The 21,878-nt window shown below is 59.1% G+C and overlaps 1 protein-coding gene across 1 annotated transcript in view; it reads right to left on the bottom strand.

The window, feature by feature from the left end:
- The window catches only part of ARHGAP23 (Rho GTPase activating protein 23), a 67,292-nt gene extending 46,200 nt beyond the window's left edge, over nt 1–21,092 (bottom strand). Inside the window, exons 1-2 of the mRNA XM_034755648.1 lie at nt 20,314–21,092; nt 8,710–8,889 (exon numbers count right to left, since the gene is read on the bottom strand). Of these exons, the coding sequence (XP_034611539.1) occupies nt 8,710–8,889; nt 20,314–20,625 (492 nt within the window). The 5' untranslated portion in view covers nt 20,626–21,092. The remainder of the gene's footprint in view (nt 1–8,709; nt 8,890–20,313) is intronic.
- Between the last annotated feature and the right edge of the window lie 786 nt (nt 21,093–21,878).

Raw genomic sequence — 21,878 nt, 5'->3', positions numbered from 1 at the left:
CGGGTAACCTCTGGGGCACCGAAACACCAGCAAAGTGACCTGGAGCCTTCTTATCCTCCCTCTGCCGCCCGGACTGCCCAGAGGGTAAAATTAACTCTTGACACAGGATCTCCCTGGGCGTCAGCACATCCAACTCAGCAGGGTGGGGGAGGGAGGGGTGTAGTCTCCCTCACAGCGACTGTATAACGGCCATCCCAGCTTCCGGCCATGGGGGACTAGCCAAGGGGAGAGCGCCACGGCAGGTTTGCCCTTTCTGACGGCCTCAGAGGAAGCCCTGATCCACTCATACAGCTGCCGGGAGGGTGGGTGCAAACTCGGCTCCCCTGCTCCCCGGAAGAAACAATCACAGCCCCCTGGGGCCACCGGGCTGTGGGCTGTGCTCACCCAGGGGCCTGCTGGAGAATGAAGCTGTAATCTCCTCTGTCCCATAGGGATCAGCGCCACTCCAGGAGTTGGGGGGCGGGGCCCCGTGATCGGGGATCCCTTGAGTAGCCTCTGCCGGCCCTGGTTGGAACGTAAGGTTGGGCCCCCACCGCAAGGGTAAATCCTCTCACCCCACAACAGGAGCCTGTGTCAGGAGGGGGGACCCTGGTGTGATTGGGGTGATCGCTGTGGGATGCCGTGGGCAGCTGGCACTGCCGGAGGGAAACAGAAGGTGCCAATTCAACCCCATCAGGATTGGCTGGGTCTGGAGCAGAGGCAATGAGGGATAGAGCCACCTTGACCAATCAAGGCACCGTCGTGGGCTGGGAAGGATCGGTAGGTTGGGGAAACAGACATTCCCCCTGAGCCCTTCAGGGTACCCTGTTTCCCTGTCCCCTGCCTGCCATTCCCGAGTCAGCCAAAGGGGTCACTGCAGAGCAATCGAAAAATCGGCAAAGCAGCCTAAAGGATTTGGACGTTCAGCTCCCATTAAACTGAATGGGGACTGGGTGTCTAAATCCCCCAGGCAGCACTGCAAATCCCACCCACTCCGTCCCCAGGAGACGAGCTCCCTGCTCTTGGTGAGCTACCAGCTTCCGACAGCCGGGGGAGGCCGGCTCTGAGCCCTCTCCCGCGTCCCGTCAGACGGGAATCCCAGATGGGCAACGTGACAAGCAAGGGAAGCAGAAGGGCTTCAGAGGAGCGATCGGGGCTATACATAGCAGTGTAGACGTTCGGGCCAGGGCTCTGACACCGCACGAGGGGGGCGGGTCCAGCCGCAGCCCAAATGCAAACAGCCCCGCAGGCCGAGCCAATTAACCTGGGATCTGAGACTGACGCCGCGGGGTTTTTACGGCACTGCAGACGTCTCTGAGACAGCAGGGGAGACACATATGGGGAGATGCTAGCGAAGGGAGGCCTGGCCTGGTGCTCCGAGGTGTGACCCGGTGGGTTTGGTTTGAATTCCTTTTTTCGGGGGGGCGGGGGGGGTGCAGGGGGGGCAGCGGGGGGAGACATCGTTGCCAGGACTCAATACACCAGACGGAACCTTGTGAAGTATTTTGGGTTGCAGAGTTCTTGTGAAGACCCGAGAAGGGAAACTGAGGGCTGGGTGCTGCAGGGCCGCCCCGTGCCATAAGGGGGTGATCTGGAGGCAGCAACCCCGGGTTACAAGGGCCAAAACCTTGCAGGGCGGCTCGGAAGAAAGCTGATGGTGCCACCCTAATCACCAGGCACAGTGTCCACGCCAACAGAGGGGCTGGCAGAGGAAGGGGAGCGCCCTGCTGCGGGGGGCTGAAAGTCTCCCCCATCCGGAAGCGCTGCTCCGGTGATGCTCTCTGGAGGCCGGTCCCGAGCTGCGAGCGTGGCTATATTTAGCGCTGTAATGATTATCCAGGGTGAATCGCGGGAGGCCATGTGCCGGTTTCGGCCGGAGGGGCCGTCTTCGCGGTGCTGTATTATTTATGGCACGACGCGAGCTGACAAGATCTGGAGCTGGGAGGGGGGAGCGAAGGAGGCGTCTGGATTTTGGGAGACAGACGTGGGGATGGGCTGGGAGCACGCAGGGGGTGGGGGAGGATCCCTCCGAACTCAGAGCTGATGTTTCTGATCATGGCTTGACCCCAGCTGGTCCCAGTCAGAGGGGATGCTCCAAGGTACGCCCGAGACGTCTCAGACTCCAGCTCTGCTGGGCTCCCCTGAATGTCACTTTCTAGGTCGCCTGGAGGGCATGAGCTGGGGACAAGCTTCCAAGAGTCACATGCCAGGATTCCCCACGTTAACCCACAGCTCCGGGTCAATGGGAAGCGGGGAAGTGGGGGCAGGGCCCTGTCAGGACATGCAGCCTGCGAGCGTGGCACGTAGGTCCCACGTTGGGATCCCCGCCTGGCTGGGGGGCACACATTGATCAACCTCCAGGCAGGGGAGCCTGGACACGCCGTCCCACCCTGCAGCCCGGGGGACTCTCGGCGCGAGGAGAGTGGAGCTGGTGAGTGGGGAGGGGGGATACAAACACCCCCAGCTACCGAACTCCTGGGGCCGCAGGAAGGGAGTGGGGTGGGAAAGTTCCCTTAAGCCCAAGGCTTCCTCCTCCGCAGCCCCACCCTGCTTCTCCCCTCCCCTCCAGCCTGTCCCGGCTCCTGTGCCAGGCCGGGCAACCCAGGGGGCGTGGGGGTTTGGCTCCCCCGCGGCACGGAAAGGCGTGATGCCGGCGCCGCGCGGAATGCAGAGCTCCTGTCTCACTCCCTGCTGAGTCAGTTCCACCGAAACTTGCCCCCCAGGTCTGGCCTGGGGCCCGGCTCTCCCCCCACCTCCCCGCTTCCCACCACCCGAGAGCCGGAGGTTCTGATCCCGGGAACAGCTGCCCTTCGCTCCGAGCACCACTGGGGGGACCCTACGCCTGGAGCATCCCTGATCAATTCACGGGTCCCTCTGCCAAGCACCAGCCCCAATTCATGGCCTTGATCCCGGGGTGCAAAGCTCCCTCCTGCTCTTCCCAGGCCTAACTCGGGCTCCCTTGCCCGGGGATCCCAGGTGCTTCCCGATCCTCTCATCACTAGGCCCTACGCTCATTACATAAGAACGGCCAGACTGGGTCAGACCAAAGGTCCATCTAGCCCAGTGTCCTGTCTACCAACAGCGGCCAGTGCCAGGTGCCCCAGAGGGGATGAACAGAACAGGAAATCATCAAGTGATCCATCCCCTGTTGCCCATTCCCAGTTTCTGGCAAACAGAGGCTAGGGATACTATCCCTGCCCATCCTGGCTAATAGCCATTGATGGACCTATCCTCCATGAACTTATCTAGTTCTTTTTTGAACCCTAGTATAGTCTTGGCCTTCACGACATCCTCTGGCGTTGTTCTGCACCTGCCCTAGACAGGATCACACCTCCCTCCTGGGCGCTTGCGGGAAGCCCTGTGATGCTTCAAGAAATGCAGAGGCAGAAAGGAGGCTGGATGGAGGTTTCTGGATGGGTGGGAGCTGGTTACAGCAGCCTGGGAAAGGATCTGCTCACCCTGGGAGAGTAGTAGAGGTGTCATCGGTGTTATTTACGGGCGAGTAAAACACCCACCCCCTTTTGCACCTATTGGCATCCAGGGATGGCGGGCAAGGAGATTGGGTGCTTGGGCTGGTACATTTCCAGGCCCATTTTGCACAGTTGGGGGGACTTATATTTTTAGTGTGGGCAGGCAAGTGGCGGGGTGAGGGGGGGACACTCCACAGCGCCCACGTGTGGGAAGGGAGGCAAAAGTGAGACCTTGTGCAAGAAGTAGGGAGGATGAGCGAGTGGATCAGGCACTGGGCAGGGACTCAGGAGACCTGGGCAAGTCACTGAACCTGCCCTGGGGCTCGCTCCCCCAGCTGGACAATGAGGCTAGCACAGGGCACGGCGAGGATAAACCCCACTAGCGACTCAGAGAGTGGCCTGACGAGAGCTGGAGATGGGGGCACTACAGAGTCAGGCAGGGGGCTGCATGGACTCTCAGAAGATTAGGGTTGGAAGAGACCTCAGGAGGTCATCTAGTCCAACCCCCTGCTCAAAGCAGGACCAATCCCCAACTAAATCATCCCAGCCAGGGCTTTGTCAAGCCGGGCCTTAAAAGCCTCTAAGGATGGAGTGCCCCAGGGGTCACCGGGCTCTCCAAGACAGGTCCCCCTTTGCCTGAAGGGCACCGCACAGAAGAGAGGGGAGAGAATCCAAGCGATTCCAGACCCCAGGCAGCCTTTGAATGGGCCTGGCAGAAACCTGCTTTTCCTTTCCAAAGTGACCCAGACAAAGGCGCTGGCTCCGGCCGCAATGCCGGGTCCCGCCTGGTCAGCAGTTCCAGGCCAGACGCTGAATCCGAATGAAACTGCCGCCAGCAAACAGTGCTGGGGTTGGGGGTTGCTCGGGACAGGCCCCTTGGTGCCTGGGATCCCCGCCGCTCGCTGGGACAGCTCGGCAGTGCTGGGAAAGGGGGTGGAGGGGAAAGCGGCCAGGCCACGGTCCCACGCGCAAGGGAGTTATCGGGTGGTCGTCGCACTCACGCTGCCCGTTCTGCACCAGGCCACCCTGGGGAAAGGCAGACAGGAGTCAGGCCCACGTCGGAGCCCTGTCACGCAGCAGGAGAAAAGCAGGCCTGTGTCCGGGGAAGGGATTTCTGAACAGCTCCCGGATGCAGCCAGGGCTCGGCGTCAGAGTTTCTGGATGAAGGTTTTCAGGTCCTGGGCTGGGATACAGCCGAGGGGGTCCCTGGGCCCTGTGCTTTGGGCAGTCGCGTCGCGGTTCCGCGCACAGCAGAGGTTAGAGAACCAGGTCTCTGTGCTGGAGGCTTCAGGATTTGGTGCTGAGGTACCGCAGTCCTGTCTTGCTGCCACACGTTCCCCGATGCTGCGAGGCAGCCGATGTCAGCCGACTCCAGATGCTGCCGTCACACAAAGCTCCGTTTTAACGGGCTCCTCGCATCCATCGTGGAGCAGGACGGGGAAAGGGGCTAACAGTTGGGTGCTATTGTCAGACGTTTCGAAGTCTGCAAATACGTGGTGGGAAGATCAAAGGCCCCCTGGAGACAAGACGCTGTTTGATTCCCAAAACAAGTTGGGCGGCCGGGGGGGGGAAACGACTTAGCGAAGGAACCGGTCCTGAGCAGCTATGAGAAAGCCCTGCGTGTACCTCCGTCGTTGAATGCTCCCCACCCCAAAGGGTCTCACGTCTCCAGCCAATGAAATTCCAAGTTGGCAGATGTTCGTCCTGGAGTATTTTACCAGCTGCCCGCGTAAGGCAATCTGCCCCAAACACAGGGAGGTACCGTCCCACTCCACCTCCACCCAATCAGGTCAGCCGCTGGAGCGGGTTCTTCGGGCAGATTTCAGGGCAAGTACCTACCCTACAGCACCAGCGAAACGCAGCCGCCTGTGGGGCGGAGGGTGGCAGTCGAACCAAGGACGGAGCGGAGAGGGGCCAATGTGGTCCTGTGTCGAGCACAAAATGAACTCCAGGCTGCAAAACGACGCGGGAAAACCACGGTGTGCCCCACGTGCAACTGGGCACGTGCCCGCGGCCGCCTGGCTTACACGCCAAAGCTGTAAATACCTTCATGCGTGAACTAGGCATGTATTCTACATGTTGTTAACTATAGCGGAAGTTAGGGCCCCAACCGAGCGCAGGGCGGGGGTGGAAGAGGGTCTACACAGGCAGCAAGAGACAGCTCCTTCCAATGAGAGCTTATCATCTAAGCAGGCAAGACGGAAGGTGGGAAATAATCTTTCCTTTCTCCGTTGTACAGGCTGGAGAATGCAGGCTGAGATTAAACGACTTACCCATGGTCACCCAGGGAGTCGGTGGCAGAGGCAGGAACTGACCCCAGGTTTCCTGAGTACCAGCCAAGGGTCTTGACCCATAAGATCATCCTTCCTCTTTACACAAATACCTTTCGGGAGCAGTCCAAGTCGAATTGAGTGGTCCCTGGGGTTTTACAGCTCGGATTGTTAGGAGGTCCCGGAGGGGAGATAAAAAAGGCGTGTCCTATTTCGGTTAGAGAGGAGCTGGGTGGGAGATGATTTATAGATAATGACTGGTTAACGAAGAAACCAGCCGCCATTTCTCTTCCTCCTGCCACAGCAAAGCAAGGAGCTCCTCCGCCCGACAGGCAGTAACTCTGAAAAGCTGTAAATTTGCTACCAGTCAATCTGCCGGAGGCAGCATGTAGCGAACCTGTGGAATTCGTCGCCACCGGCGCTCAGCAAAGCCAACAGTTGGGCGGGATTTGCACAGGGGGATTTACGGGCACCCACCAACCAACAGAGGCAGCTGTACAAAGCGAAGGAGTCGGGTCAAAAAACGTTCCGACAAATCCTCACGCAGCTGTGCCCCCCCACCCCACCCCTCTGTCTCCCCAGGGACCAAGGGGGCGAATCTAGGAATCAAGCAGGGGATCCCTTCCATGGCAGGGGGCTGGATACACCTGCTCTCCCCCCGTAATGCCGCCGCACTCCACGGGCACAACTCATTTGACCCCACCAAATGAACTAATATTCCCCTGAAACTCGGCGGTTATTCTGCACGACTTGTGCCGGGTGAAGCGTCCAGATCGCCTGCCCCGGCTGGCTGCTTTAATCGCCACTTGCTGCCCTGTACGTGCCCTGCTAGGGAACATCAGGGCAGGCCCCGTCCCTCGGACCGTTTCCAGGGAGCCCATCGGCTGCGCCTGTCTAGCCTGCTGGTCAGCGGTGAAGGGGTTAAACTGTGTGCCGAAGGTGCAGTTCTCAGCCTGAACCCGGGGGGCGCCAGCAGCTGGGCCGGGGGTGGGGGGCAGCGATGATCCCCGGCTCCCCACCCTTCCACACAGCTCAGTTACAAGCAGAATCAAAGCCCCACAACTCCCCCTTCTGGGGACAGGCGTAGGGGGCTCTGGGATGCATCCCTAGGGGCGAGCAGCACACTTACGGGAGAGGGTCCAGAACCCTGAATGAGGAAGCGGATTGGCTCCCCAGCTGGGCATTGCAACACTCCCCCGGGCTCCCGCACACCCGGATCCGCAGCAGCCTTCTCGATAGCGATCGCAGAGCAAGCCAGCCCCCGTCGCTGGGATCGCCCCACGCACCAGCCATCTGGCCGTGGTACATCTGGGGAGGCGAGCGAAGGTCCCCATCCACATCTGCAGTGCCGCAGGGGCCAAGCCAACAGCAATTCCAGGCGGTAGCGGGTCAGGGAGTCAAACAGCAGCGCTGGAGACGGTTGTATGGCTATTCTCTCCAATCGGGTAGGCAAACGCCATGCTTCAGGGAGGCCTCCGCCGGCGGCAGTGAACAGGAAGGAATTCCCCCCTACTTGGCATTGCCCGATAGGGAATACCGCAAAAGCAACATGCATCGGCCTTTCTTGGAGGAAAGATACCAGACCCGATGAGCCAATGCCCCAGTCAAGCAGGAGGAAAATCCTCTGGGTCAATAGTCTTGAGGCAACCAACCATGCCTCTGGCACGGGCTCCACAGTAGCAACTTGAGCAGCTACGGGATTTATTTCGCTCCATTCTATGGCAAGACCGGCAGAGCATCCAGGCAGAGTCGCCAGGCAGCGGTGGGTTTGCAGGGCTGGTGGCCGCTCAGAGCCATCGGTTTCTCATTAAGACAGTAGCGTTTAGTGGTGGAGAGCTGGAGGGAGGGGAGGGGGCTTCTCCTTCAGCTGTGGCCCCATTCACTGGCCAGACACCATGGTTCTCACCAGGCCTGGAGCGGATCCATTCGCCTCCATTTGCCCTTCCACTCCACAACCAAAGAACAAACAGTGCGGGGAAATCTAAGCCGGCTTTCCTTCCCTGGACCGTCAGGGGCCATCTTCTCTGCCACCAGCTGGCTGGAGCCAGAGAAGAGCGTCCTGCCGGCGGGAGTTGAGAGGGCTATGGATGCAGCATGTTCAGCCCCGGGGAGGAGGCCTGCATGCCTACAGCCAAGGCCCTGGCCAGGCTCATCCAGCGTCCACCTTGGCCAGAGGGAGGTCACCATGATTCAAGGCCTCTGCAGGTATTTAAACCAGGGGCGATGCTGGAGAGCATCCGTGGAGGGCAATGCGGGGTGGGTGGTTGAACCATGGGAGAGAAGGGGGAAGGGGGAACCAGCCACTTTGGAGTGACAGTGCCTGGGACTGAGAGATGGAATTTCAAGGGTTTTGTCTTAAGAGGGGTGGGAGGGCAAAAAAACTGGGGGACTGTGGGGTGCCTGTCCCCAGTGGAAATAGGCAGAACTCAAAGCACATGGGAGAGATGCAAGCCAAGGCAATGGACAGTCTGAGCAAGAGAGTCAGGACGGTCCATGGGCCAGAGGGAAGGCAGCGCTGTGGGCCGCTCACACCAGATCCAGGGACCACCCTGAGCTGAGCGCATCGGATTGCAGAGACTCAAAGATTCCCAGGAGGGATCACGGTCAGGTAGTCAGACCCCCGGCCCAGCACAGGCTGTGGGGAGGGAGGGAACCAGTGACTTCTTAAGCAGGCAGAATTTGAAGGGAGGCTTCTACCATATAACAGCTGGGAGGCAGCCACGGAAATTGGCTTATTTGGGTTGTTTCCCCTTTGGGGACCCCGGTAACGTTCGCCCACATGAATCACCCTGGGGAATTTGATAGGGATCAACATCAGGCCTGTCGTGGGAGGACGGGGACCCAAAACAGCTGCCCTCTCCCCGCTCCTCCCAACCCCCCTCAAATAATGCTATCGTTGTACTCAGCAGAGGGAGGGGTCTTCCTCCCAGGGGACCAGCCCATTCCAAATGGACACGCCCCCCCAGGCTGACGGAGCCAGGCAGTGCTACCTTGACATTGGAGTGGACCGCCGACTCCGGGGGGTAGACGATGAAATGTCGGAGGGTGAAGCCGAACCCCCCCTGCGAGCTCTTCCGCAGCAGCACTGTCTTCGGCCCCACCCAGGGGAAGGGCTCCTCCAGGGGGGCGTTGTCATTCGGAGAGGTCCCATCTCTCCGGCCCAGCGGCGGCTGTCGGGGGGCAAGAAGAAAGCGGTTAAGGGAGATCTCCAGTTGGATTACTGTGTTCTTCCCTCCTAGCCCCCCATGTCAGCCCCATGAAAGGACGGACGGCTTGGTGGTTACGGCACTGGGTTGGCACTCGGGGCACCAGCCTGCTGGGTGACCTGGGTTAATTCATTTCACCTCTGTCTGCAACGCCTGGCACTGCGGGGCCCCGATCGCAGCTGGGCCTCTGGGGTCTAATTCATTATTGTGATGCATTGTTGGCGTCACGGTAACACCAATCCAAGATCAGGGCCTTGTTGTGCCAGGCTGTGACACGGGCGCTATCCAGGTGTCGGGCAAAAAGACTGGCCCTGGCCCAGGAAACCCATCTACATTTCCCACCCTGAACTGCTCCTGGGCACAGTCAAAAAGTTTCCATGTCCCAAGAGAAATTCCTATCCGTACATTCGTTTATTCCCCTTCCCACACAGGAATAGCTACACTGGCATAAGGACCCTGATCAACAACTGAGGCTGGGGTCTACCCTGGGAACGAGACCGGTATCACTGAAGTGACCCGACTGGCAGGAGCTGGGCTGGCATCACTGTGGGCCCTGGCACTCAACACTTCCTGGAGCAGATCCCACGTCCCAGGGCCTGGGGTTCAACAACCTCCCGTTCCTCCTTCCCTTCCTGCAGGCAGCCGGCCGACTCCGTCTCCTCCTTGCCACCCCCCCACAATAAAGAGTGCTATCGCCTGACGGCAGCGGGCACATTCTGACCGACGCCCAGATCGGACAATCGGCGGCTCCCAGCTGGTGGCTGCCGAATTTTCAGCTGAGTCACCAGACACGCAGGGAAACGCTCTATGGGTTGGACGTCTGGGCCACTGAAAAAGCCAAGCGCACCCTGGCTGCCTGTGGCAGACCGAACAAGACGCCAAGGGAAATATGTGGGGCGGGGGAATCTACCAAGTCTGATGGCACCGTCTCCCCAGCAGGGTGTGGGAAGCAGACTTGCCACAGCCCGGCTGGAGCTGCCCCGTTCAATCAGCCAACCAAAGGAATGCCGAGAGGCAGCACAGGGTGTAATCTGCAGGCCCTGGGGCTCCCTGCCAGCCGCCCCGCCTTCCCGCTCCCCGAGCTCTGCAACACGACACGCTGTACTTTAGAGACACGCTTCACCTTTGGGCCCCTGCTTGGACCCAGGCTCTTTTGGTTCCATGGGGCCTCGCCGCACGTCACGTGGCTCCACAAGATTACAGGGCAGACCCGTCCCTGCGGCGATTGTGGCTGTTGGCCAACAGATCCCTCCTATGGGGAAGGCCTCTTCCCAACCCTCCCGTCCCCACAAAGCTGCTCCAATGACAGGCCCGATCCTGCAACCTTTCCTCCTGCCCCATTTGCGGGACTTGACTGGGAGCTCTGCAGGACTGGAATAAACCAACACTCCAAGCCCATTTCCAACGGCGGGAAATACGACAGGCCACTGAAATCGCCCGCCTGCATGCGCCAACAAACAAACAGCCGCTTCAGGGCCTCGTAAGTGTCCTGAGGCTGCCAGGGTGTCAATTCATAACTCCTCCGGCCACTCAAAACCATGGACTTAGCAGAGACTCTGGTTTTCTGGCTCATCACAACACCAGGTAACACGCCCTGCTGTCTGCTAACACATAACTGACCACTCCATTTTAAGGGGTGTCCTACAGCATGTGCGTGAACCCCACATACTCAATCAGTCCTACCTTACATTTAGCTTGGAGGCTCTGGTTACCTTCTCCAGATCTGAGGAAGAGCTCCGTGTCCCTCGAAAACTTGCCCCTTCCCCCAACAGAAGTTGGTCCAATAAAAGATATTAGCTCCCCCACCCTGCCTCTATAATGAATAATAGACTCTGTCCTAGCACTTTTCATCAGCAGATCTCAAAGCGCTTCACAAAGGAGGTCAGTAGCATGAACCCCATTTCGCAGTTAGGGGAAACCGAGGCACAGAGAAAGTGGGGACAACAGCACTGCCCTGCCTCCCTGGGGCGTTGTGAGGATAAATCCATTACAGGTTGTGAAGGGCTCGGCGATCCGGTGAGGAGAACCGGGTGTCGTGCTTGGCGGGGCTTGCGAGACAGATAAATGTGGTGATAACTCCACTCCCGCCACGTTTCCCCTTTTCCAGCTGCGAGATGATTTTATTGCTCTTCCCCTGCCCCCTAAGAGAGACACGCACAAAACAAAGAGGTGGGATCAATTAGCCAAAGCCCCCTAAGTGATTTAGGAGCCTCTCTCCCATTGACTTGCGGCTTGTCTACCCAGGGAAATCGACCAGCCAAGCTACTCTGGAATAACATCCCACGTGGACGCACTTATTCTGGAACAGCTGTAGTGTTTTCAGCTCGCGCCCTACCTGATTCCAGAATCACTTTCCTGCCCAGACAAGTCGCAGGCTCCTAAGTCCCTTTGGAAAATGGGACTTCAGCTGCTTAGACTTCAGCAGGGGAGAGGCGAGCCTGAATACACAGGATGTTTTAAAGGACCAGGGGAGCCTCAGCCAAAGGCAGAACAGAAGAGCACAGTATTATCATAGAATACAACTTGGCAATTCCATAGCCGGAGGGACATCTCGGGCCGCGCCAGCTCACAATAGCAGAGGCCGGCACTCCCAGCCCTGCTCTCGACGCGGAGGGAATCGCATGTCGCCTCCTTGGTTTGAAGCTGTTTAATCTGGGACATTTGCAGACCAGACCAGACCAGAATCCTGTGCCCAAGAGAATGGATCGGAGCTAGTCTCATGCCTTCACCCCGGCTTAGCCTGCACGGAGGATTCACTCGCTTGTGGCCAGCGTGAACCCAAGTCCAGAAAGGCAAAGCCGCACGCAGCTGAGCCGGGCTCCAAACAGGAGGAAGCTACGCTGGGTGCAAATTGTGCCTTAGTGTCTGGCTTTACTGTGTGCTGTCTGCCTCGGCACGGCTGGACTGCCCCGTCCCCTAAGGCGGTCGCTCTGAGACAGAGAGCCCCATCAGGCAGGGGATGCGGATTTTAATCGCGCTGAGCCAGCCGCCTCCTGCCCCCCAGGGGACTCCCAGTCCCGACCGAGATCCAAGCAATCTATCCAGGGCATAAAGCGCTTTCCACGCTCTCCCTTTCCAGACGAGCGCGTCACGCTCCGCTGCGGCCGCAACCCTTATCGGGCATTCACAACACGGAGCCTTTCTTTGGCTCGGGCCGGCTTGTGAGATTAAGCCCCCCGATAACTCTCTGAATAGCCCCCTGTGCCAGCCACCCGGCACCCTCCAAGCCCGCGCTGCGCCGGCACAGCGAGCCGAGATGGGCCACGGCGAGCCAAGCTACGTGACAAACAGCTGGATACCGACCGGTCCCTCTGTGTAGAGCCAGGTGGGGTTGATTGTGCCAGGAGGCAGAGCGGGGTCTGGGATGGGGCACAAGGAACATGGGACACTCGACCACACATCATGCAGGCCTAACCCAGTGCGCTCCGGGGCTGTAACACCCAGGGTCAGCGCTCGGAAGGGAAAAAAACAGCCCCGGAGCGGCAGCAAACCCAGAATCCTCCCGGGCTCGCTCTTGTCACAACAGCACCAAAAATGCAGGAAGCAGGAGACAGGAGGGGTTATCAGAGGGCAGGGCTGCTGGGGAAAGCATCAAGGGCACCCTCTCTGTTCCAGCCGGCGGGGAGCGTTTGACTGGTGTGAAACAGACAGACAGAAAGTGGCCAGGGAAAGAAAAAGAGAAAGGCCAGGAAGGGAAACGGGGCAAGGGGAAAAAAGAAGCAGAGATTAAAGGAGAAGGATGTGGGAGGCACCAGCAGGTTGCTGATCAAGGCCACATCTAGACGCCCCCCTCAGCCAAAAGCGCCTCCCAGGCATCCTTCTCCTCTGCGTGTCCAACCAGTCGGAAAAGCCGAATATCTGATCAGGCCGCATCTGTGCGCTAAAAAGCTCCCGCTGCTGGATAAGCCGAGACAAATCCCCCCCACAGGACACCCCTGAAACAAAGCATCATCACACAGGGCCCAAAGGGACCCCCATCTCGCCCCCGCAGCCCCCCAGAACACACGGCTGCTCTGCCGACGATAACCTGGGGGGGGGAATGCAAATGCTCCAATCAGGCCGGCGCAGGTGGCGCCCTAGAGAAGATGGGCCTGATGCTGCCAGGGGGGCGGGAGCAATGCGTGGAGGGCAGAAGCCTATTTAATAAAGTGACTGCGTGCGAGCACCTGGCACTGCCCGAGTCTCCCCAAGGCAGAGAGGCGGAAGAAAGAGACACTCAGTCGTGACGAGTCCAGAGGGGGCTGGCTCGGCCCCTCTGTTTAGCGCTCTGCTCCTTTCAGACCATCCCAGTAGCCAGAGGCTCTTCCGGGAAGGGAGTGCCCCGCCCGTGGGGCCCCAACCTCGATCTGGGTCCCTACGTCCTACAGGGATACAAATGCCCAGGATGTTTCTCTGGGGGGCGGGGAGGGCTGGGAAGTCTGCACAGAGATCTCAGCTGTGCATGCCCAATCCTCGCTCAAATGACTGGGAATTGAGCATCCAAATCCCCTAGGTGGCTTTGACAATCTCAGCCTTCGGTTCCGTTCCCAGCTCCGTGCCTCGGTTTCCCCATCTGTAACACGGGAAGAGGCATCGATACTCCATCACAGAGAGACGGGGTAGTGAGGCTTGATTCACTAGCGTGTGGGAACCTCTGGGATCTTCCAGTGGACAATGCCAGAGGCACACAAGTAGGATTCATTCCACTCCCATCGCTCCAGGGGATGCCCAGTTGCCTGGAACTTCGCTCCACAAACCAATACTGCGGGACCCGGCAGGAGCCCGTTTCGGGAACCCCGGGTAGTTACAGCCAGCGCAGAGGCAGGCCCCGGCCTGGCCGCGCATCGCCATCACATACAAACAGGCCTGGGCCAAACGGCCGGAGGCAGAAGCCGGCGCGGGCGGAAGATCAGTGGGGTCCTTTCCAAGCCCTTCTTCCTCCCCCACTTGGGGCTTCGTTAATATTCCCAGCGCTCCGGCCTGAGCGGCAGCTGAATAAAATCGCCTCTCGAGGCGGGAGGGCATGGGAGAGCGAACCGGCAATGGGCCGAGGGTGTTAAAATTCAGGCGCTGTCCTCCCACAGCCTCGTTACTTGATGTGTGAAAGAAAGAGCGAGCAGGGGGGAATGGGAGCGTGTGTGGGGGGGGGGTGCAGCAAAGGGGAGGGGGTACAAAACCCCTTTGTCTCTCCCCATGCTGCTGGACAATACAGTCAGGCTGTAGAAAGGCTCGTCCTGTCCCGCATGTGGGAACACGCTGCCCTCAGCTCCCAAGTGCCCGGCCTCCTACCCAGGAAAGGTTCCCCTGCCTTGGGCCCGGTGCCAGCTTTGCACACACCACAGCCGTGGCGTCCTGTCCCGGCGCTGGCCGGGGGGGCGCTCGAGCTCTCTTGGGGGTCACGATTTGCAGACTGGGAAGATCTTCTCCTTCCACAACCAATCCAGAGGAGCTAAGGCAGGAAGGCTCAGGCCTGGCCCCGGGCTCCGAGCCTGTCCTGCTAGAGAAGCTGTCTGCTTCCAGCCACTGGCCGCCCTGACCAACCCGCCATTCTGAAACAGGAGTGATCGCAGGTGCCCAGCCCGTCGCTTAATGCTCCCCAGGCCGGCGTTATCGTGGACAACAGTTAACCCGCTTCCCTCCCTCCTGCCTGCTGTTAACGATGATAATCCCTCGCTCTCACGCAGCGCAGTTCTCCAGGAGAGCTCTGAGATCATCCTCCCTATTTTACAGATGGGGAAACTGAGGCACGGCACGGGGCAGGGAATTGCCCCAAGGCCCCCCAGCAAACCAGCGGCAGAGCCGGGGATAGACCCAGGTTTCCCGAGTCCCTATCCAGCGCCCTAACCATTCGTTCACACGGCCATGGATCCTGCAGACAAGCCAAGACGGGAAGCAGTCCTGATCTCTATCCTCCAAAGCCACTCCCGCTCCAACTCCGAAGAGCAAAACTAAAGATGCCCAGCCTGACACGTTCACCTGCGTCTTTCCCGAGCGACGATGACAGGCTGCCTGTTGGCAATGAAAACCCGCAGCAGGTTAGGGTGACCAGACGTCCCGATTTCATAGGGACAGTCCCAATTTTTGGGTCTTTTTCTTATATAGGCTCCTATTACCCCCCCATTCCCTCTCCCGATTTTTCACACTTGCTGTCTGGTCACCTTACAGCAGGTTAAGTTGGCCCCCCCACCCAGAAACTGCAGGGGAGGGGAGCATATCTAGGATTATTATTAGTTATTTGTAGTGTGGCAGAGCCTAGGAGGCCTAGTCCTGAAACAGGTCCCCGTGGCGCTAGGTGCTGTACAAACAAGGAACAAACGGCCCCTGCCCCCAAGAGCTCAGAGCCTAGCTCCAGAGCAGGAGAGAGAGCTCGCCGCAAGGCATCCCGCTGCCTTCACTCCAGCAGAACCTGCCCCACGGTACAAGGAATTCCCTGCAGCCCGTTGGGAAGCCCTGCCCCCTACGCACTGGCATGCAATGACCCACTCCGATTCCAACCAAGCTGCCATCTTGGTTTCAGGACACCCTGGCCGTTCCGGGACTGGGCATCCCAGCAGCCCTGGAATAAACCAAATCCCTGGTTTTCGGGTCAGATGCTTACGAAAGGCCCGAAAGCCTGAGATCAGCCACTCGACGGCTCTCTCGGGATCCAAGCGAGAGTCCAGGAGCGACCAGGCCACGCTGGGTTTGAGATGCAGCTCGAGGCTAAACAAAGGAAGCCCTGATTCTCCAACGGTGAAAGGCACCAGGGGAGCAAACGCAATTGCGCTAATGGCCGTGAAAGGCCTAATCCCCCCGACGTAGCCTTCTCCAGCCATCCTCCAGCTGCAGCCCGCAGCGCTCGCGGGGAGAGTTGCTGATTGGATGTGGGCAGAGCCCCCAGGGCAGGCGTCGAGTGCTGGGTCCCCAGGGGAGATTTGAACATGGCAGCCCCCAGGTGATTGCTAGCCAGCTGTTCCGCCCCACTCAGGAGCCTCGGCAGGGACAGAAGGGGTCTGATTCTCTGCTGCCTTGTGCGCTGAGCTGGGCAAAGGGGATGAAAAACACCTCTCATCCAGGTCGTGTTTTGCACCCACATTGCAAAGGCGCAAGGACAAGGAGAGGAGAATTCGGCTGCCGGGGATCCATACTCAGCTTTCTCTCTGCCACCGCCCTGTTAACCAGAGAGAGAACCCGCAGAACCAGCCCCAGGCCACTCATCCTTCTCCCGACGTCTGCCAGTCCCTGGAACGGCCTCTCAGCATGGGGCTCCAGGCAAGGCGGGGAGCGCTGGCCCCGCTGGGAAGGGCGCGGGTGGATCCTCGTCACTTTGGACCAGGAACGCCCTGGCTCAGCTCCTTTCCCCATCTGTGGTCTCCATTGTCTCGGTTGCCTGCTCGCTGGATTATTTTTAAGCTGACAGCTGAATGTGCCCTTGTGATTCTAACCAGTACAGACAAGCCTCGGAAAGAGAGCCCGAGAGAGGGAGCAGCACATGTGCTACCTAGACATTAACCTGCAGCCACGACTCCCTCGCCCGCAGCGTCCGCCCCAGACACACCAGCCGACCCATCGCAGGGACGTCGGCAGGGCTCCCACACGGCCAGTCCGGGGCACTTCGTTTAATTCCACACCTGCCCGTGGTAACAGCTTGCTAGGAGCTGCCTCCGGGAAAGCTCCTGCCCTTGTCTCTCACCCCCGTCATCTTCCATTCACGCCCCCTCACCACCACCCCCCAGCCACCAGATGCCAAGAGGAGGGGGGCTGCGGGAGTTCCTTGCCGACAGACCAGACAGCAGCCGGCCAGGGACCAAGGGGCCCCACAGCCTGAGCTCCTTTGCCCCTCACAACCAACGGGGCACCCCCAACATGGGCAATTCCTTCCTGCCAGCCTGCCCTTTCTGGGCCGTTCCCCTTAGCTCATCTTTCCAGCTGGGTCTCTTGCTGCTGGCAGTCCTGGGCACAGCCTTCAGACCACAGATCAATTATATCCAGAGTCAGTTATACCAGGGCTGACTGGCCCCATGTGCCTAGACGGAGCCAAAGGGCCGATTCTGCGGCCCTTACTCACGGTGAGTAACACTTACTCAAACAAGTAGGCCCACTGACTTGAATACAACTACAGCCATAAGTGCTTCTCAGCATCAGGGCTGCAACATCATAGCCATAAAGGATTAGGAGATGGTGCCCATTGGCCAATGGGTCTCAGCCATTCCCACTGCACAGCCCCCCAGATCACAGCAGAACCGAGTTTCACAGTGCTCTGCTCATCTAGCCGTTGAAAAACAGGAAGGTGGTTGCGACCTCCTGAAACATTCTGTGACCTTCCTCGGGGGCCATGCCCCCCCCCGAATCCCCGAGCGAGACCCAGGCTGATGCTCTGTAAACCATAGGATCAAACTCAGGGCCTCCTCCGGCCCTCGACCCCTTTCCCCAGAGGAGGAACGGGGGAGGTGTCTCTAAAAACGGATCGCATTTGGGGGAGACAGGTGGTTTCAAACAGAGTTGGACTCAGCCCATCGAACGCACGTCCGTTTCTCAGTAAACTGAACGCTCGCGCGTCCTTCGACACAGTTCGCCCCGGCACTGGGTTCGGCTCGTCAGTGAGCACACGGGGCAGGCTGCCTTTCCAGAGAGGGACGGCGTCCATTCCCCCCCTGCTCCGTCACAGAGTTGTAGCTAGAAGGCTGATGTTTCTAGACACGTAGCCCAGCCCCATGGCCGGTGAGAGACACAGGCAGGAGCGAATGCCAGGCCCAGGGAAGAACATAACCTGCCGCTGGACAAAGCTGTATCTGCCCCACCAAGTCCATTCCCAACTGGATGCTGGGAGCAGGGCCGGCTCTCGCTCCCGGCTGTAGCGTCGCGTGAGTTTGCCAGTGTGCAGCTGTGGCCTGGGAGGAGCGGACACGGCTGGAGCAGCAGAACCCCTGGGCTGGGGCATTGTGTGGCACATTCCCAGTGTGTTCCCGCTGCTGGCCTTGCAACCTCTATCGGCTGAACCTACTGCGGGCTCCATTTCCTCTCGCTCTTCAGTCCCTCCCCCTCGCTGCAGATTGACAGAAGGAACCAGAGGACAAAACGCTCAGGAGGCCGTTGGGGCTGGTAAGGGCCTGGACTGGAACCTCGGCATCCTGACTCTGCCCCGACCAGCTGTATGGCCTTGGGCAAGTCCCTTATCCGTGCCCTGGTTTCGCCCCTCATCTGCGTAGCCTGTAAACGCTCTGGGGCAGGGACTGTCTCTCTGTATACGTTTGTCCAGCACACAGCACCGTGAGACCCACCCGTGGCTGGGGTCTCTAGGTGCTCTTGCGATAAATAACTAAACTAACTCACATCCCACCCTGAGCATCAGGAAAGGCCGAGTTCAATCCCTGATCTGGCACCCTTCCCCCGGCTCCTTCCTTCCCTTGCCCTGGGGGAAGCCAATTTCCCCCCCGCCCCTTTTTTTATTTTAACTGAGGACAGAAGCGTCCCAAGGTGCTGTGACTGGCTGGGGCCCACTCCCTAACGCTGCGCCGCTGAAATTCACCATGAGATGCGCAGATCTGCTGGCGATGGGAGTCACCCAGAAAGGGCGATGAAAGAAGCCCCACAGATTGATGCCTGACTCCCCAAAGGGCGGCGGGGGAGGGGGCGATTCCTTCCTGTGGGCACATCCCTCGCACCAGCCTCTTTCAGTGTTACACAGGTCTCCATTTTGCTCTGAACGTAACAGCAGCAACTCAAACGTCTTACGGCCCCTGTTCTAGGAGGCTCCCAGCACATAACTAATTCAAAGCCCATGTGACGCTGGTAAATATTATCTGTGTTTTACAGATGGAGAAACTGAGGCATGGAGGAGGCGAGTGATTTGCCCAGGGTCACGTAGCAGCGAGTCCGGACATCCCCAGCCCCCTGCACTAAATCACTCAACAAGGCTGCCCCAATGTTGTGTATAAACAACCCACATGAAAACTAATCACAGTAACGATTTGTGCAAGCCGGTCATCTCGACGCTGGGCACAAAGCCATCACTGACTCACTCACTACCGGGCAAGCAGATCCCTGGGCTGACAAACACAGAGAAACCTTAACCCCCTCCCTTTATGTTCCTCACCCTGCGGTCATTCATTCGCCTCTCTCGTTCTGTCTGCTTTGCATTTTGTCCCCCATTGTGAGTCAACTCGACAGGAGGGACGGCGGATACACAACCATCCAAGCACACACACAGTGAACTTACAAACAGCCTCTTAGCACTGGTCTGGGCACGCACTAGGCGCTCCAGCAGCAGCTTAGGAGAGCAGGAAGCAACGGATCACCAAGGAGACGCAGGTGGAACCCCAAACTCTGGGGTTCCCTTTGTCCCCCCTTTTCCCAGCTCCCCACATCCCCTCCACAATTCACCCACTTTCTTCCCAACCCCATATATTTATTGTGGGCCGCACTCAGGCAAAACTCACGTTAACGCCAATAAACCCAGGATCTGCTCCATTCGCATTTATCACCCACATGGCTAAGCCGGAGTATCTGGTCGCCATTCACTGAGAAGATATGAACTGCGATATAGGGCAGGGAATGACTTCCACTACCCCCATCCCACAAACCCAGATCATCTCCTCAACAGAGATAAGACCAAGCAGATAACCCACCACGCGGAGTCCAACACCAATAGGAACAAAGAGGCATCGGATGTTGGACCCTAAATGGATCCAATGGATCTCGACTGGGCAGAGCCAAGGACAACCCTGATGGAGAAGTCCTGTCTCCAGGAGTCTGACGCTGGGGCCAAGAGCCGCAGCACCCCACCACCGACAGCCGCTGGAGGGCACCAGGCAGATTTCATAAACAACAGGGCCAGAGACCCTTCAGGTCTTTTCAGATCAATGATCAAGACGGTGGTGGAGACCAGCAGAAAAGGCAGGACCAGGCTTAGCAGAGGCAAGGGACTGCCCTCCCTGCTGAAGTTCTGGGGAGGGATATCATGAAATGCACTCCTGGAGATTAACCCCACAGGCGCCTTACCCCAACGCCACGCCCAGTCACCTCCCCCATACTCCTGGCAAAACTTGGGGCAGGAGGGTAAAGTCCCAGGAGAGAGAGACCCAACCCACTCCTATTACAGTGGAACAAAAGCTAGCAGACCTCCACCCAAGCTGGTGTCTTTGCCCCAGGTGTCATGTTCACGGGCATCACTCGTTAGTCCCAAGTGTTAATCATGGCACACAGTAGTACTTGGTCTCCAGTGACCCCTCTACTTCCTAGCGCCCATCCACTAGGGGTTTAGTAAACATGCCCCCCCAAATTGTTCACGTACCCCCCAAAAATATTTACATCCCCATAGGACAGTGAACTAAGGCTACAAGGACCAGATCCCCCCTCCCCAGGTTCCCCCACTCCAGGGTGAAAGGGGATCTGGGTGTGGTGACCAGGGCGCGCCGCCGCGTCTCTCACCGTGTGGCGTGTCTCCAGCCGAGGGCGCGAGCGGCGTTTCTGCCTGGGGAGGGCGGCCCCGGCACGGTACCACCTGTGCTCCAGGTCGGCATTGTCATTCCGCAGGCTGCTCAACCAGATGCAGCGGGGCTCGGGCGAGCTGCAGTCCACTCCGATGGGCTGTTCAAACCGCCAGCCCTTCCCCGCCCGCTCCACGCTCCACAGGGCCTTGCCCACCACCGACATGTTCCTCGGTGCAGCCAGAGGACGACGGGGTCCCCGCAGCCCCCTGTGGGGTGCCCTGTCCCCACTGCCCACGCCTTCTTCAACCATCCAGCAAAGGGGAAGGGAGAGATTCTCCCTGGAAAGTCACTGACGGGGCGGAGGGGGTGAACTAAAGGCTCTTTTGGGAGAGGCAAGTGAGCTGAACGGATCTCAGCCCCTGGTGCAGCTGGTGCCCGTCCCCTGTAGATCCATCGGTGCAGAGGGGACAGCAGAGGTTGCTCCCTGCTTCCCTCGGCTAGTCCCTAAACTTCAGCAGAGCGTCTGGTGTCAAAACCCTCCCTGGCTGCCAGCCGGAGTCAGCTCTACCGTCTGGTGTATCACAGATGAATGTTGATCGTTCCAGTCCTGGGCATGCCAGATACACGCACCCCCCCTCCCCAGGACGCACACCCGCCTCCGCCCCCACCGAGGGGAAGGCACCAAAACCCCTCGATGCCAGAAAGCCAGCTTCCAGCCACACGGGGAACCAGCCGAGGCTGAGCTGAGGAGGCAGGAGCAGGCGGGCAGATGGACAGACAGACAGCGAGAGAGAATGCACACGCTCTGCCTGCAGCTGCTCCGGGCTATCAGGCCACCCAGCATCACCCCGCCCTCCCACCCCCTCCGGCGCTGCCTGGCTGGGCGACCCAGCCCCCTCCAGCTGACACAAGCGCAGGGGGGTTGGAAGTTTCACTTTGCTGATACTTTTTTTTTTAATCCTCCGGCTTCCTCCTCTCCCTCCCTCCCGGCCTCTTCCTTCCTTCCTCAACTCACTTCCCAGCCTGGCAGCCCTGCGCCCGCCAAGAGAAGGGGCGGGGGGGGGGGAGGGAGTGCAGTCTAGTGACTAGAGCCAGAGTCAGGACTCCTGGGTTCTCTTCCTGGAGCGGGCGGCTTTCACGGGGCTGACTCACCAGCCCTGCTCCGTGCATCACTGTTTCCCCAGTTATGAAATGGGGTAATGAGCCTGACCCACTTCCGCCAAGTGCATTGAGGTCCTTGACTGAAAGGGGGCATTGGGGAGTAGACACAAGGCAGGGCAGAGCTGGGGAGCACTGCACGAGGGGTCACCCCAGGACACATTCTCAGAGCCGGGCGGCTCCCGTCTCTACTTTCTCACTCTCTTCCCTTCTGGTTCTCTCTCTAAGCCGAGCATTTGCCCAGGGACTGGCTTTCGGTCACTTTCAGCCGCAGCCGGGTTCGACCCGGCGACCTCAAGGTAATGCTGACCAGGATTCTGATTAGATCCAGCACAGCCAAGACCTCGGGAGTTGCCATTTGCCATGAATCAGCCCCTGAGCCACCCTTCGTTCTTGTATTTGTTA

The sequence above is a fragment of the Trachemys scripta genome, chromosome 23 (genome assembly GCF_013100865.1).
Source record: "Trachemys scripta elegans isolate TJP31775 chromosome 23, CAS_Tse_1.0, whole genome shotgun sequence".
Taxonomy (NCBI): Eukaryota; Metazoa; Chordata; order Testudines; family Emydidae; genus Trachemys; species Trachemys scripta.
Note: the sequence above shows the minus strand (reverse complement) of the source record. Positions and strands in the feature narration are given on the sequence as shown.